Raw genomic sequence first — 15,683 nt, 5'->3', positions numbered from 1 at the left:
AAAAAAAAAAAAAAAAGAACTACCATGTGATCTCCCACAAACTACCATGTGGTCCACCAAGAACTACCATGTGATCCCCCAAGAACTACCATGTACTCCATCAAGACTACAAAGTGGTCCCCTAAGAACTACCATGTGATCCCCCCAAAACTACAATGTGGTCCCCCAAGAACAACCATGTGATCCCCCAAGAACTACCATGTGATCCCCCAAGAACTACCATGTGATCCCCAAGAACTACTATGTGATTCCCCCAAGAACTACCATGTGGTCCCCCAAAACTACAATGTGGTCCCCCAAGAACAACCATGTGATCACCCAAGAATTACCATGTGATCCCCAAGAACTACCATGTGATCTCCCAAGAATTATGATGTGGTCCACTAAGAACTACCTTGTGGTCCACCAAGAATTACCACGTGATCCCCCAAGAACTACCATGTGGTCCATCAACAACTACCAAGTTGTCCACCAAGAACTACCCTATGATCCCCCAAGAATTACCATGTAGTCCATTAAGAACTACAAAGTGGTCCCCTAAGAACTACCATGTGATCCCCCAAAACTACAATGTGGTCCCCCAAGAACAACCATGTGATCCCCCAAGAACTACCATGTGGTCCAACAAGAACTACTTTGTGATCCCCAAGAACTACCATGTGATCCCCCAAAGAACTACCATGTGGTCCATGAAGAACTACAAAGTGGTCCACCAAGAACTACCATGTGATCTCCCAAGAACTACAAAGTGGTCCCCTAAGAACTACCATGTGAGCCCCAAAAACTACAATGTGGTCCCCCAAGAACAGCCATGTGATCCCCCAAGAACTACAATGTGATCCCCAAAGAACTACCATGTGGTCCACCAAGAACTACCTTGTGATCCCCCAAGAACTACCATGTGGTCCATCAAGAACTACCATGTGGTCTATCAAGAACTACAATGTGGTCCCCCAAGAACTACCATGTGATCTCCTAAGAACTACCATGTGGTCCACCAAGAACTACAATGTAGTACACCAAGAACTACAATATGGTCCATCAAGAACTACAATGTGGTCCCCCAAGAACTACCATGTGGTCCACTAAGAACTACCTTGTGATCCCCCAAGAACTACCATGTGATCTACCAAGAACTACAATGTGGTCCATCAAGAACTACCTAGTGGCACGGCGCCTGTGGCTCAAGTGGCTAAGGTGCCAGCCATATACACCTAAGGTGGCGGGTTCGAATCCAGCCCGGGCCCACCAAATGACAATGACGGCTGCAACCAAAAAATAGCCAGGCATTGTGGTGGGCGCCTGTGGTCCCAGCTGCTTGGGAGGCAGAGGCAGGAGACTCGCTTGAGCCCAGGAGTTGGAGGTTGCTGTGAGCTGTAATGCCACGGCACTCTACCCAGGGGGACAGGTTGAGGCTCTGTCTCAAAAAAAAAAAAGAACTATAATGTGATCCCCTAAGAACTACTATGTTATTTCATCAAGAACTACCATGTGATCGCCGAGAACTACCATGTGGTCCACTAAGAACTATGATGTGGTCCACCAAGAACTACCATGTGGTCCATCAAGAACTACAAAGTGGTCCCCCAAGAACTACCATGTGATCCCCCAAGAACTACCATGTGATCCCCTAAGAACTACCATGTGATCCCCCAAGAACTTCCATGTGGTCCACCAAGAACTACAATGTGGTACACCAAGAACTACAATGTGGTACACCAAGAACTACCATGTGATCTCCCAAGAACTATCATGTGATCCCCCAAGAACTACTATGTGGTCCATCAAGAACTACCAAGTGGTCCCCAAGAACTACCATGTGATCTCCCAAGAACTACCTTGTGGTCCACCAAGAACTACCATGTGATCCCCCAAGAACTACTATATGGTCCAGCAGTTGCACTTGTAGGTTCATATCCAGAGGACGTGAAGTAAGCATCTCAAAGAGTTGTCCTGCACACCTTGCAACCCCTTTGCACAACCATGCCTAACTCCTAAAGGGACATGTATGGCTCACTGCACCCCCAGGACAAGAGTGCCCTGTGGGACAGAGGGACCGAATCCATGCCTGTGAGGTCTGCTGGGAGCCACTCTGCAACACAGGGTGTGCAGGACAAGTCAGACATGCCGCCTCTGAGCAGCCTGGGCATGGAGGGCAAGTAGGAGGTAACCTCCTTCCTAAGAGAAAGAGGAGAGGGAACCCAGGATGCAGGCAGCACGTTAACACCAGCAGTCCTTGAAGCAAATTCATATGCAGGCTTCTCACAGTCTAAAGAGAGTGCTGTGCCTAGCAGAAGCAGAAGTCAGACAGGAGACCCATCTGAGGGCTGGCCAGGCACTGTCAGGATGGCCCATTCCCCAGTGCATGCCCCATGCTCTCTGTCTTGCTGGGCTTTCACAGCAGAAGACACGTCCATCACTTTCTCTGCATGGTGCATAAGGGCAACGAAACTGGCCAACAGCACAGCTCGCTAGAGTTGCAAAGCCGCATTCCCTCTGCCATACCAGGGCAGCAACAGGTAACTGGAAGGCGGGTGCTGGGCACAGGTCGCCAGCCCTGCAGCATTCCATGCACACTCTTCAGGGCTTTCAGAAGCACAGGGGCTCAGAACCCTGGGCCTCTCTCCTGCTCCCCCTTCCACTGGAGCTCCCAGGGCACAGGCGCCACCATCTAACACCAGACACCAAGCCCCACTCCACTCAAGCCACCCTAGCCCCTTCCAGCCCACTCCCTGAGCAGAGAGCTGACTTGGGGTGATTCAAAATCACAATCTCAGGCTGTTCCTCCTTGCCTGGTGGCATCCACATCACCCAGGCAGGCAGAGCAGAGGCAGGATCCAACAGCAAGAACCCCACAGGGTGTAGACAACTGGCCTTTCTTCTTATGGGTCTCCCTGCCCTTCACTGACCCTTCCACTGGCCAGAGTAGATCCAGGAAGAAAACCGGTCAATACTGTCATGTGTAAAAGCACCCTAGGCACCAGAGACTTGTGCAAACTAGATCCTGGGAGCAGAGGATCACCCCAGTAGGGCACATCTGTGAGGCCAGTGTCCTGCAGCTCCTGTTGCTGCCTGGTTTGGACACTGGGCCTGCTGCCACAGGAGGCAGGTGGGCTGCGCTGTCCCCGCATACACCTACTCCCTACCAGGTGCCACCTCTCCAAGCCCTGGGAGGCCTCAGCCCCAGTGCAATATGACCCAACCACGTTAAGCCCTAAGTCTGCCTGAGTGGGGTCCCATGGGCTGCAGAGTCCTCTCTGCCCCTCACCTGTCTCCTGGAGGAGGTCAGTGGGGATGGGGCACAGCCTGGACCCTCAACAAGGACAGGTATGACACTCCTCATCCTGACAGCAAGGGTGCTCTGGGTGCCACTCTGCAACACTCTTGAGGGACAAGCCAGACACGCCGCCTCTGAGCAGCCTAGGCATGGAGGGCAAACCAGGGAATGGATTCCAGGGAGTGCCCACCACCTCACACTCACTCATGCACACACACAGGGACACACATACTCAGCCACACGCAGGCCTCACAGGCTCACACTAACATACATTTGCATAAAATCTCATACCCTCATGCACTGACTTGTGCACACACAATCATACAGACAACAGTCACAAATGTTCTCACATTCAGTAATACACCGTCACACACGGCCTCACATATCCCCCACTGTAACTCACACTGAGTCCCAAATAGACACACACTGACTCTTACACACTCACATGCACCTCAAGTGCCTTCCATGTTATGCCTCAGGCTCAGACAGCCAACAAGGTCCTGCCCAGTTATCCAACCCACCCACCCCCTTCCTTGTGTGTGAAAGGGAAGTCTCCCTGCCTGCAACACAGTGGTGAAGGTAGACTGCGTACACACCTTGCCCTGCACTGCCCACATGAACCGATGGCCCATCAGGGTGTAGAGAAAGCTGGTGAGCTCAGGCGCCTCCTCTCAGCCTGCCCCGCAGCTAAGGCCACACATGTCACAGGCCTCTTTACTCCCCACCCTAGGAGGGGGAAGTGCCACGGAAAGAGCTTGAATGTGGCTGAGTTCAATCCTGCCCCTCCCACCCACCAAGGTGTGACTCTCCTGACCCCTATTTCTCCACCTGTAAATAGGTGCCTCATACCTCCCTCCTGGGCCTGCTGCATTAGTTTGCTACAACTGCTCTTACAGCTGCCACAGACCTACCTCCTGCAGCTCTGGAGGTCAGAAATCCAGCCCGAGTCTTGGTGGGCTACAGTCAAGATGTGGGCAGGGCAGCATTCTTTCTACGGGCTCTAGGGTAGAATCAGCATCCTCACTGTCCCATAGAGGCCACCCAGTTCCATGACCAGGACCCCTCTTTTCCATCTCCAAAGCAATCAATAGCAGATCAGGTCCTTACGTCACACCTCTGTGACCCTATTCCATAGTCACATCTCCCTCTGACTATAGCTGGGAAAGGCTCACTGCTTGAAAAAGGCCTGGGCCCACCCAGATAACCCTTACATCTCAAGGCCCTTCACTAATCACTCTACAAAGTCCCTTTTGCTACATAAGGTCACATATGCAAACAGTGCAAGGATCAGGCTGTAGACATCTTGGGCAGGGGTGTAATTATTCAGTGCCCCCATACCTTTTCAGAATTAAATAACATGGCAGAGGCAAGCACAAAGCCAGACCCAAGGTCTTTTCACCTCACATGGCCTTCCCAGCTCCAAAGGCAATCACCACAAATCAAATCCTTGTTCTGCTTTTCCCACTTGGGAACTCTGGGCTAGCGATCTGACATCCCTGCTTGGAAGGGGAACCTACTAACACAGGATTCTCACAACAGGGCTGGCCCCCTGCACACCAGCAATTTTGGATGTCAACACTGCCATCACTGTCTTTGAGATCAGAGCCCTCAAGTCTCATAGTGGCCCATATTCACGCACTGGCTTCCTTTGCCCCCCACCCCTCACCCTCCCACCTTCTGTTTGACTTGGCTACAAACAATAGGCTAGTCTAGCTCACTGCCCACATGTGCAGGAAAAGCCAAGGACACGCATAAGAGAGAGCCACCGTCCTGACCATGGAAAGGTTCCCCTCCCTCCAAGAGCAGTCTGCAAAATATGTGCCATTCTGCTAAGGAATGATGTGGCTCCCACTTTGAGAAACCTTGAAACACCAGACTGCTAGCATATCAGAAGAAACTGTGTGCAGCATTGCCCAGGAGCCAGAGACCTGGGTCCCATCTCAACTCCTTCAATTGCAAAAGTGTCTTTGCAATTTAGTATGTACATGTGTTAAGCAAAGGGGATATGTTACATAATTCACTAGTTTTCCTGCAGTTCTGAAAGGATCCTTTTAAAAGACTAGTCCTTGTCATGGAAGAAAATGAACAGTATCTCTAGAAAGAGGTAATGAGGCACATCTGCCGAAAAGGAGCTCCATGAACCAGCAGTAAGGCGAGGCTCTCAGGCAGGAGGAAGGCAGGTGGGTGCAGAGCCACTGGCTACAGCTGTAATTAAATTTCAGCCTTACAAAATATAAGAACAGATAGAGAAACTTAACTTGGAGGTTTCCTGTGAAAAACAGCACTGTGGGGTGCATACTGCACTCTGAGATGCAGCAGCTCCCCCCTTTCTCTCTAAATTACAGAGGAGTCTCCCCAGAAGACTCTATTCATCTTTCTATTCATCTTTCTTGAAGTTCGTAGCTAATTGTTAAAGCAGACACTATGTGAACTCCTGAATTAGATATGAAAAGACTCAGAGCAATGAAACGCGATCTTACACAAAGCCTGCATCATTTTGCTTCAATTAGATAAAGTAGGGAGAGCCTATATGTTTCCAGCAGAACGGAGCTGAGGTGAATATCCTTCTTAAAACCGTAATTCGAGGGGTTAGATGAAGGACACATGGGGAAAGTATTATCTCCTTTATGTTATGAAATATTTTTCATTATGACTGTGTCAGAATGGTTTTAATATGATTTTAAGTGGAATAAGGGCATAGAAGCCTTAGCTGTGATAATTGAATTTTTAGAAGGCTGCACTGAGACATCTCCTACAGTCCCATTATAGCTGCAAAGTGCAGGAGTTAGGAGGATTGCTCCAACCTAGTTCTTTGGGGCTTTCAACAAGAGCTACTTTATAAGGATGAGAAACACAAACCCAAGTACTTAAGCAAGAAAGTGCCAATCAGGATTATCTGTAGGACCAGAAGTATAAATAATCCAAGGTATTCCCTAACATAATTTCATCCCATCAAACTATTAAAAGACCTAAGGGAACCCAGGCTGATCTTTTCTTCCTGCTCAGTCACTCCTGGGTCACAAAGTCAGGGATAGACAGAGTCACCCCCATCCAGGAGCCAGGTTAGACCAGACCCATTAGACCACAACACCTGTCTCAAATACTTGAAGATGTTCTAGAAGCATTTTCTTTGATGTTTATTGAGCTCTTGCTCTGTGCCAGGCACTGTTGAGGGCACCGGGAATCAACACTGAACAAACACAGGATACACCACATGTAATAGGAGAGACGGCACCAGAACCGAGACAGTGAGGAGGCATGACAGAAGAGGCACAGCCTGAGGTGGAAGCAGCTGGCAGCAGCAGATTGGGTGGTGGGGATGAAGGGGTGGGCAGGCAGGTCTGCAGACTGCCCCGAGACACACTTCCCTGAGTGGAATGGGGTGCAGATGGCAGAGTCACAGCAGAGTGCCTGACTGCAGAGTCTACAGACCTCAAGAGAGCTGGAAAAACAGCTCTGCCCCAGACAAGACAATGTCTGAGTCCCCACCCAAAGTTCATTCTACCCCAGAGTAGATTTTAGAAACACTACAATCCTGCCTTCACTTCTGGAGAGTCCACAGGGCTAGTGATTACATCCAGTTGTCCCCTCAAAATGTGATGTAGACCCTCCAGGATGTGGGAAACTCTCTAGAGCTCTGGAAGCACAGAAGTTATAGAAACTCAAGGTAGAACGCACTATTTTCCAAATACCTCTGCAACCTTCTCCACCTTCTATATCAAATTACAGACAAAACAAAAGTACAGTGCTGGGGTTTCACAAGTTTTTGCTTGGCCCAATTATATAAAATTTCTATTTGCAAATCACACTAGTGTTATATAAAACAGGGAAAATTATATCACCTTAAGCTCACAGAATATTCACCAAAATGGACCATAAACCTAGGCCATTAAAAAAAATCAACAAATTCAAAGAACTGCGTATACAGTAAGTTCTCTGACCTTAAGTTAATCAAACTAATTCAATAAAGGAAAAACAGGAAAACATTGAACATTTGGAAATTAAGCAGCATATTTCCAAGTAATCTATGAATCAAATATAAAGTCTCAAGGGAAATAAAAAATAGAATTAAATGAAACTGAAAATAGATCAAAATCTGCAGGATACAGCTTAAGCAGCACTGGCAGGAAAAATTATAGTAATAAATACTTACATTAGAAATATTTCAAATCGTATATGAAAACACCACAATGTACCCCATGATTGCATTAATGTACACAGCTATCATTTAATAATAAAAAATAATAAATAAAGCATTTTCGATGATACTGTAAAAAAAAAGAAATGAGGGATTTGTTAGATATGTAAGTCTGTCCCAATATTCTAAAACAAATGAATGCAATCCACCATATCAAATAGTCAATGAAAAAAATCATATGATCACATCAATTCAGAAAGAAAAGGCATTGATGAAATTCAATGCCTAAGTATGGTTAAAAACAAAAACCTTTCAGTACACCAGAATAAGAAAGGAATCTCCCCAATCTCATAAAAAGCATCTACAAAAACCTTACAGGAAACATTATACTTAACAGTGAAAGCTAGATGTTTTCTTTTTAAGATTGGGAACAAGGAAAGGACATCCACTCTCACCATTCTCATTCTAGCCACTCCGATAAAACAAAAAAAGGAAATTAAAGATGTACAGATTGGAAAGGAAGATATAAAACTGTCCTCATCACAAATGCCCTGATTATCTACATAGAAAATCTCAAGGAGTCTATAAAAAAGGAAATTCCAAGAACTAATAAGTTCAATAAAATACCAGGATGCAAGACTGACATACAGAAAAGAAAAACAATTGCATTTATGTGTAATGGCAATGAGCAAGTGGAAACCAAAATAAAAATTCAATACCCCTTATATTTTCTCCAAAGAAAAGAAAATACTTGGGTATAAATTTAACCAAAGATTGTACAGGATCAATATGATGAAAATTATAAGATAAATCAAAGACGATCAAAATAAATGGAGCAATATACTATGTGCATGGAGGGGAAGGGCATTCTATCATAAAACATACATGGAAAGAGAAAAACCACAGCATAGCTAAGACAATTTGGGGGTTGAATAAAGGGGAGGAATCAACCTTCCCAGTGTCAAGGGTTATACTACCCTACAGTGATCAAGACAGCATGCTACTGGTGAAGGAAAAACACACAATCAGTGGAACAGAATAGAGAACACAGAAACATATTCCACAGTATGCCAATTAATCTTTAACAAAGAATTAAAATCAATTCAATTGAGAATTTTTTCTCTTTTTTTTTTTCATCTTATACCAGCCAGAATGGTTATTTTTTTAAAAACTTTATTCAAATTAGTATGAGGTTACAATATTTAGGTTACATTTTTCTCACTTCCAGGGTAAAGTTCCGTTTATAGGTGAGCCCCTCACCCAGAGGGCATGTTATACACCCTTACTATGTGCACATTTGGTGAGATCTTGCCTCATACCCTCCCTCCTTCTGCCTTACGTCCTCCCTCCACCCACCCTCCTGCTTCACTCTTTCCCTGAACTGGACTATCATAGTGTTTTATTGTTCTTAGGAACATGTAATTATTTATATATTGATTTCATATTAGTATGGAGTACACTGGGTGTTTATCTTTCCATTCTTGTGATACTTTACTAAGAAGAATGTATTTTAACTCTAACCAGGTAAATGTAAAAGATGTAGAGTCTCCATCTTTTTAATGGCTGTATAATATTCTATGGTATACATATACCACAGTTCATTGATCCATTCATGGGTTGATGAGCACTTAGGTTGCTTCCATGACTTGGCTATTATGAATTGAGCTATAATAAACATTCAAATGCAAATGTCCTTGTGGTAAAATGTTTCATGTTCTTCTGGGTAGATGCCTACTAATGGGATTGCAGGGTCAAATGGAAGGTCTACATTTATATCTTTGAGAATTCTCCATACTTCTTTCCAAAAGGGCTGTATTAGTTTGCAATCCCACCAAAAGTGTAGAAGTGTTCCCTTCTCTCCACATCCATGCCAGCATTTGGTATTTGGGGACTTTGTGATGTGGGCTAATCTTCTGGGGTTAGGTGATATCTTAGAGTTGTTTTGATTTGCAATCAAGAATTTTTTCAAAAAGTGGTACTGGAGCAATTGGACATCCATAGGTTTAAAAATGAACTGCCACCAAAAACTCACATAAATATAAAATCTAACTCAAAATGGATCCTGGGCTCAAATGTAAAATGAAACTAAAAAATTTCAGGGGGAAAAAAATCTTTGGGACCTAGGAATAAACTATAAATTCTTAGACTTGACACCAAAAGCATTATCTATACAAGGAAAAAATTATAAATTGGACTGACAGAAAATATTTGCAAACCACATATCCAACATAGCCTTTCTATCTAAAACATATAAAGAACATTCAAAACTCAACATTAAAAAAACAATTAAATTAGAAAATAAGAAAAAGGGATATACAGACATCTCACTGAAGAAGATAAACAGATTTCAAATACATGAAAAGATGTCCAACATTTATCATCATTAGAGAAATGTAAATTGAAACCACAGTGAGTCATCACTACACACCAGCAGAATGACCAGAGCCCTGTCACAGGCAGGCACATGTGGATGGCTATGACAGAGGGCCTTGAACCACCAGATGCATAGAGCAAGAAGAGCAGGAAATTTGGTTTCACAAGTAAATCGACATTGGAACCTTCTCAGCCCAGAAAATGTATGGAGAAAAAGCTCTGGGAGGTCTCTGGCTGCCACACTTTATACAGCAGGATCTGCCCACCATGCCCCAGGTCAACCAATGCCGCCCTGAGACTGCAGCACACCCTCTGTGTGGAGCTAGTGTCTGTAATTTTTTTTTAATAAAATTGTATATATTTTAAACAATGAAAATCCATTAACCACAAGCCTTATTCCAAAGATACGATGGCATTTGTTTTTTGACTCAAAATAGCACTGTTATTTTATTCAGATCATAAAAAATCATTTCCACTTAAAAATTCAGATTAAGTATGAAAAAAAAAGAAAACTTCTATAATCCTTTGAGACCAATAAAGCTACGGGAAATATCTTTATCATATTTCAATACACCTCTCTAGATCTCTAGATGTATTAAGCTTTCAATTTCTTTCTTTTTTTTTTTTTTTTTTGAGACAGAGTCTTACTATGTTGCCCTCAGTAGAGTATTATGATATCACAGCTCACAGCAACCTCAAACTCTTGGGCTTAAGCAATTCTCTTGCCTCAGCCTCCCAAGTAGCTGGGACTACAGGCACCCACCACAATGCCCAGCTATTTTTGTTGTAGTTGTCATTGTTGTTTGCCAGGCCTGGGCCGGGTTGGAACCCGCCAGCCTCAGTGTATGTGGCTGGCGCCCTAGCCACTGAGCTACAGGCACTAAGCCAGCTTTCAACTTAAAATGTTACCACTGTTAATCTTATGAAACCGGTATGTTTAGATTTTGTCAGAAGTATTCTAAATCTGTATAATCTAGAGCTGCAGGCAGACAACATAAAACTTCTATATGATCAACAATAACCAACTCTCTCCCCTATATTGTCAACCGATCATGAAATTTTAGGCTCTAACCCTTGATTCTCATTTTGCCTCCTAGGAGAGGCCCTTTTGTAAAGTGGGCCTTTCTTTTCAAGGGGTCAGTTATAAATTTTCATTCTTGCCTCTATGCTTCTTGTTTCTGCAAGAGCAAAAGCCATGTTGAACTGGCCTCTTTACAAGACTTAAAAATCTCAATGTGGGCTCAGTGCCTGTACCTCAGCAGTTAGGGCGCCGGCCACGTACACCAGGGCTGGCAGCTCGAACCTGGCCCGGGCCTACCAAACAACAATGACAACTACAACAAAAAACAGCTGGGCATTGTGGTGGGCGCCTGTAGTCCCAGCTCCTTGAGAGGCTGAGACAAGAGAATCGCTTAAGCCCAAGAGTTTAAGGTTGCTGTGAGCTGTGATGCCACAGCAGTCTACTGAGGGTGATGTAGTAAGACTCTGTCTCAAAAAAAAAAAAAAAAAGCTCAATGTGGTTGCTGCAAGAGAGGGAAAAGTTATATCTGAATGGTTATTAATGATCATTAATTAATGAAAGATTGATAAATCTTTACAAATTATGTAATTTTCAAAGGTTATATAATTATACAAAAAGTGAACAAACTTCAGAATAACAGAGAAGCCTTGTAAAAAATAAATTGGTATTGGGCTATATTTAATTAATAATGATATAACTAATTAAAGCACATTGATTTTATTAAATCCATAAGCTCAAAATGATACTCCAAAAACAAGAAAAGAGAAACTAAATCAACTCAGGGGTTACCACTGCAAATTGCTAAGGCAACAACTCATTACTATGAAAACTGGTAATTAAAGAAAAATAATGTATCCTGTTTCTGGCATGAACTGTTTCACATTAATGAAACTGGGTGGAAGAAAGTTCTTCACTACAGCACGACTCATTTATGAACGCAGACAGAATGACAGAATTAGAAAGTACATTGTAAATGCTGATGAAATAACTGAATCAGGGAATGGTCCCCAGTGAACACTAAAGCCCTCAAGAGAACAAGTGACAGAGAAGCAGAGCAGTCACCATCTACACTCACTGAGGTCTCAGCATGCCTGAAAGTGGGACATCCAGACACACGCTCCTCCTGCTGTAATTCAGACCCCTGCACACCTGTAGAGCATGAGGGCCCCAAAATTGAACCCAAAAGCTTGTAAACTGTAGTAGTAGGAAGTAGAGGAAATGGGGTAAGAAACTAATGCCCTGAGGAACCCATCAACCCAACCTGGACCATAGAATATTCTATGGAACAGAAAAGGGTTTTTCAATTGGATGGTGGTGCAGAAAAGACTTAACAAGACCAGAGGACATCATTTTTAGAAGGGCCTGCTCTGAGGCTGGCCTTCAGCTAGTTTCTGGGCACTCAGCAGTTGGAATATTCCTTATGCTACCAACTAATAAGGCAGCTATACCACATACCTAGACTGTATAAAAATGAGATTTATGATGAACACCTGCTTTCCCTCTGGGCTTCTGGACTGTGGGGGGCTAATGACACTGATGACACTCTCTGAGCAGCCCCAACACAGACCCCAAGCAGGCTGCCCTGGGTGGAAAGCCTGTCCATAAGTCACTGTCTTTTGCTGCTGAAGAGAGGGATGTACCCACAGCCCAGGGTTCAGCTGCCTCTGAGTCTGAAAGTTCTGGTAGCAAATCAGAGAGTAGTTGTGGGAACCAAAAACAATAATGATATTGATTAAATAGATTAGGTATGGAGGGAGCAATGCTATTCTAGAATAAGAGACAAGAGATATAACAAGTAAACCTGTGAGTGGCCTTGGTTACACGATCGGGAGGCTTGACCTACTGGAGCCAACATCCCTCATCAGGCATAACTCTGAGACTTTCCCAGCCATTCCTCTTGCTTCTGGGAAGGCAGGTCTAAGGTATTTCTCATACTGACCCTAAGATCACTAACAGGCCCCTCTGCAGAGCCACAGCAAGCACTTGCCCTCAGGGCTCCACTTACTCAGCCAACATTCCTACCTATGTGTTGCCTTGAAGCTTGGTTTTACTTCAGCACTGGACCTGCCCAGCCCAGAAGGTGTTTACACATTGCTTCATGCTACTAAAGCTACAACCATGCTTATAACTTCTCAGAAACACCAAATCACGAGACTTAAAATCATTCACAGAAATGCCCATTAGCCAAGGTGATAAATGTAATAAACAATACTCCTTCTCCACACACTGCCCAGGGCTCCCACAGCCCCTGCACAGAGGCTGCTGTGCAGAGCAGACAGGAGCACATTAATGCATTCTTCATACAGATGAAGACCCAGAGTCTCAGAGGGGCTTAAAACTTGTCCCCTATTGCAGCCCAATTCATAATTGCCAGGTCATGGAAGAAGCCCAAGTGCCCATCGATCCACGAATGGATCAACAAACTGTGGTATATGTACACCATGGAATACTATGCAGCCATTAAGAAGGATGGAGACTTTACATCCTTTATGTTCACATGGATGGAGCTGAAGAATGTTCTTCTGAGCAAAGTATCACAAGAATGGAGGAAAAAGTATCCAATGTACACACCCCTATTATGAAACTAATTTATACCTTTTATATGAAAGCTATAACCAAATAGCCTAAGAATATGGGGAGGAGGGAGGGAGAAGGGAGGGGGGAATGGGTGGAGGGAGGGTGATTGGAGGGATCACTTCTGAGGTTTATCTTACAGGGGTACAAGTGAATCTTTCTAAGAGTAGAATGTCAACATTTTAAAACAATAACTGAGAAAATGACATGAAGGCTGTGTTGACCAGTTTGATGGAAGTATTTTGGATTGCATGTGAAAACCCCACACTGTACCCCAGAAGTGCATTAATGTACATAGTTACCATTCAATAAAAAAAAAAATGAAAAAACAAAAAAACTTGTCCCCTCAAAGTTACCTTCAAGGTCATACCTAAAAGGAACAGTAGAAAGGGTAGAAAAATCGTGTACATATTCCGTTTCCTTGGGTGCACTCACACTGCCCCTCTAAAACTCATCATCCTCACATCAGTGGCCCAGATTCAACAAATATTCCAGTACCATTTCTACCTAGGGTGAGGGACCTGTGAGTTTCTAGGAGTGACAACAGTAGTCCACTTATGTTAGACACTCCGGATGGCCCAGTACAGAATGGGCCCATCCAGAGTATCTGAAATATCCCAACTCTGGGCACAGACAGGTCAAGGGGAGGAGGCATGAAGGTCACCTCAAATATAATCAGTACATAGACGCCTGCTAGGATGGCTGCAGCGATGGTCACTTGAGCTTCTACACTTGCAGGGAGGTACTGATGAGCCATCAGAAGAGGAACGGCCTTGGTCTGCTGGAGGGAGGCCCAAATGCTGATGGACACAGGCTCTCTGCAGGAGGAAGCAGAAGGCCATGGTGAACAAGGGAAATAAATCCCAGATCAGCAACTGAGGCTCCTCACAGTGAGACAGCCAGGGTGATACCCAAAGCCTGACTCCTGACCACTCACAGAAGCAAGACACCAAAGACACAGCCTCCCCGTAGCCAGGCCAGTCCATGCTCTCAGGCATGTCCGCCCCAGGGGCGGCGCCGTTTAACCGCCTCTCTCCCCCTCACCTACACACTACTTTGCCTGGTAATAGTAAAGCTGACTCCTGAAACTTCTGTCCCTGGTAGCAGGGACAGCACCACAAATAAGAAGCCTGTGAACAACCAAGACTTTGTGGCTGAAACATAAGCACTTTTTAAAGTTCAGTCAGCAATTTTTATGGGCTGAATTGTGTTCCCATCACCACAAAAAAAAAAAAAAAAAAATCACATGTTCAAGTCCTAAGCCCCGATTCCTCAGAATATGACTATACTTAGCAGAAGGTCTTCACAGAGGTAATAAAAGTTAAATGAGGTCACCGGGTGACTCCTAAACCCACAGGGCTAGTGTCCCTGTGATAGATCAGGACACAGCCACACGGAGGGAAGACCACTGGTGAGCTGGGGGGAGGCCTCCAGAGAACAGATCCTGCCAACCTCACAACCTGGGCCCTCCAGCTCCCGAACTGTAAGAAGATCCATGTGTGATGTTTCAGCCGCCAGTGGGCGATGCTCTGTGCTGGGACCAGAGCTGACTAGCACAGTCACCAGGAGCACAGATGGAACGTGAGGAGGCGTTAAAGGAAAAGAATCTTTAAACTTCCTAGAATGCCCCATGATACAGCTTCATGATATTCATGAAGTTAGAACACAGACTAAAAAATACTATTTGCTTTAAGGTAGATCCTGAAAGCAGCCCTCTGTCCTGACAGGACAGCCCTGACACCTTCCACGGCCTCCGAGCTCCGTCTGCACAGCATGAGCACCCGGTCCACTCTCTGAGCTCCGTCTGCACAGCTTGAGCACCTGGTCCACTCTCTGAGCTCCGTCTGCACAGCATGAGCACCCGGTCCACTCTCTGAGCTCCGTCTGCACAGCTTGAGCGCTTTGTCCAAGCCTTGTAACTGACCTGGCACTATCTGTGCCAAAACTCAGTGTCCTACAGGCCAGATTTCTTTAGGCAAGAATGTCCCAGAGACTATACCCCAAGGCCCCATTCACCTGAAAACCTACCTGCTCAAAACTTCAAAGGTCCTACTCAGCACCGAACGTTCGTTTCTTCTCGGATTTAAAAATATTGTCCAGTTGTAAGTGACCTGCAAAAGCTGAAGCAGAAACAGTGGTATGGCTTTCACCCCGGTGAGCCGCCACCTGAGATCTGGTGCTATTCAGTTCAGTGTCAGTTTGGAATGGTAGAGGGACAAAGGTGGGAGCAGCAGGGTGTTTGATTTGGGGTCCCACATTCCTGGTTTGGAATGGGAGAGGGACAAAGGTGGGAGCAGCAG

The 15,683-nt window shown here is 44.9% G+C and overlaps 1 protein-coding gene across 1 annotated transcript in view; it reads right to left on the bottom strand.

The window, feature by feature from the left end:
• Positions 1–15,683, bottom strand: part of OCA2 (OCA2 melanosomal transmembrane protein) — a 358,711-nt gene that overhangs the window by 265,760 nt on the left and 77,268 nt on the right. The window contains exons 7-8 of the mRNA XM_003800169.1: positions 15,412–15,494; positions 14,048–14,201 (exon numbers count right to left, since the gene is read on the bottom strand). Of these exons, the coding sequence (XP_003800217.1) occupies positions 14,048–14,201; positions 15,412–15,494 (237 nt within the window). The remainder of the gene's footprint in view (positions 1–14,047; positions 14,202–15,411; positions 15,495–15,683) is intronic.

The sequence above is a fragment of the Otolemur garnettii genome, unplaced genomic scaffold (assembly GCF_000181295.1).
Source record: "Otolemur garnettii isolate 467f Iridium unplaced genomic scaffold, OtoGar3 scaffold00170, whole genome shotgun sequence".
Classification (NCBI taxonomy): domain Eukaryota; kingdom Metazoa; phylum Chordata; class Mammalia; order Primates; family Galagidae; genus Otolemur; species Otolemur garnettii.
The sequence above is the reverse complement of the archived record's forward strand: the minus strand, read 5'-3'. Positions and strand labels throughout refer to the sequence as shown.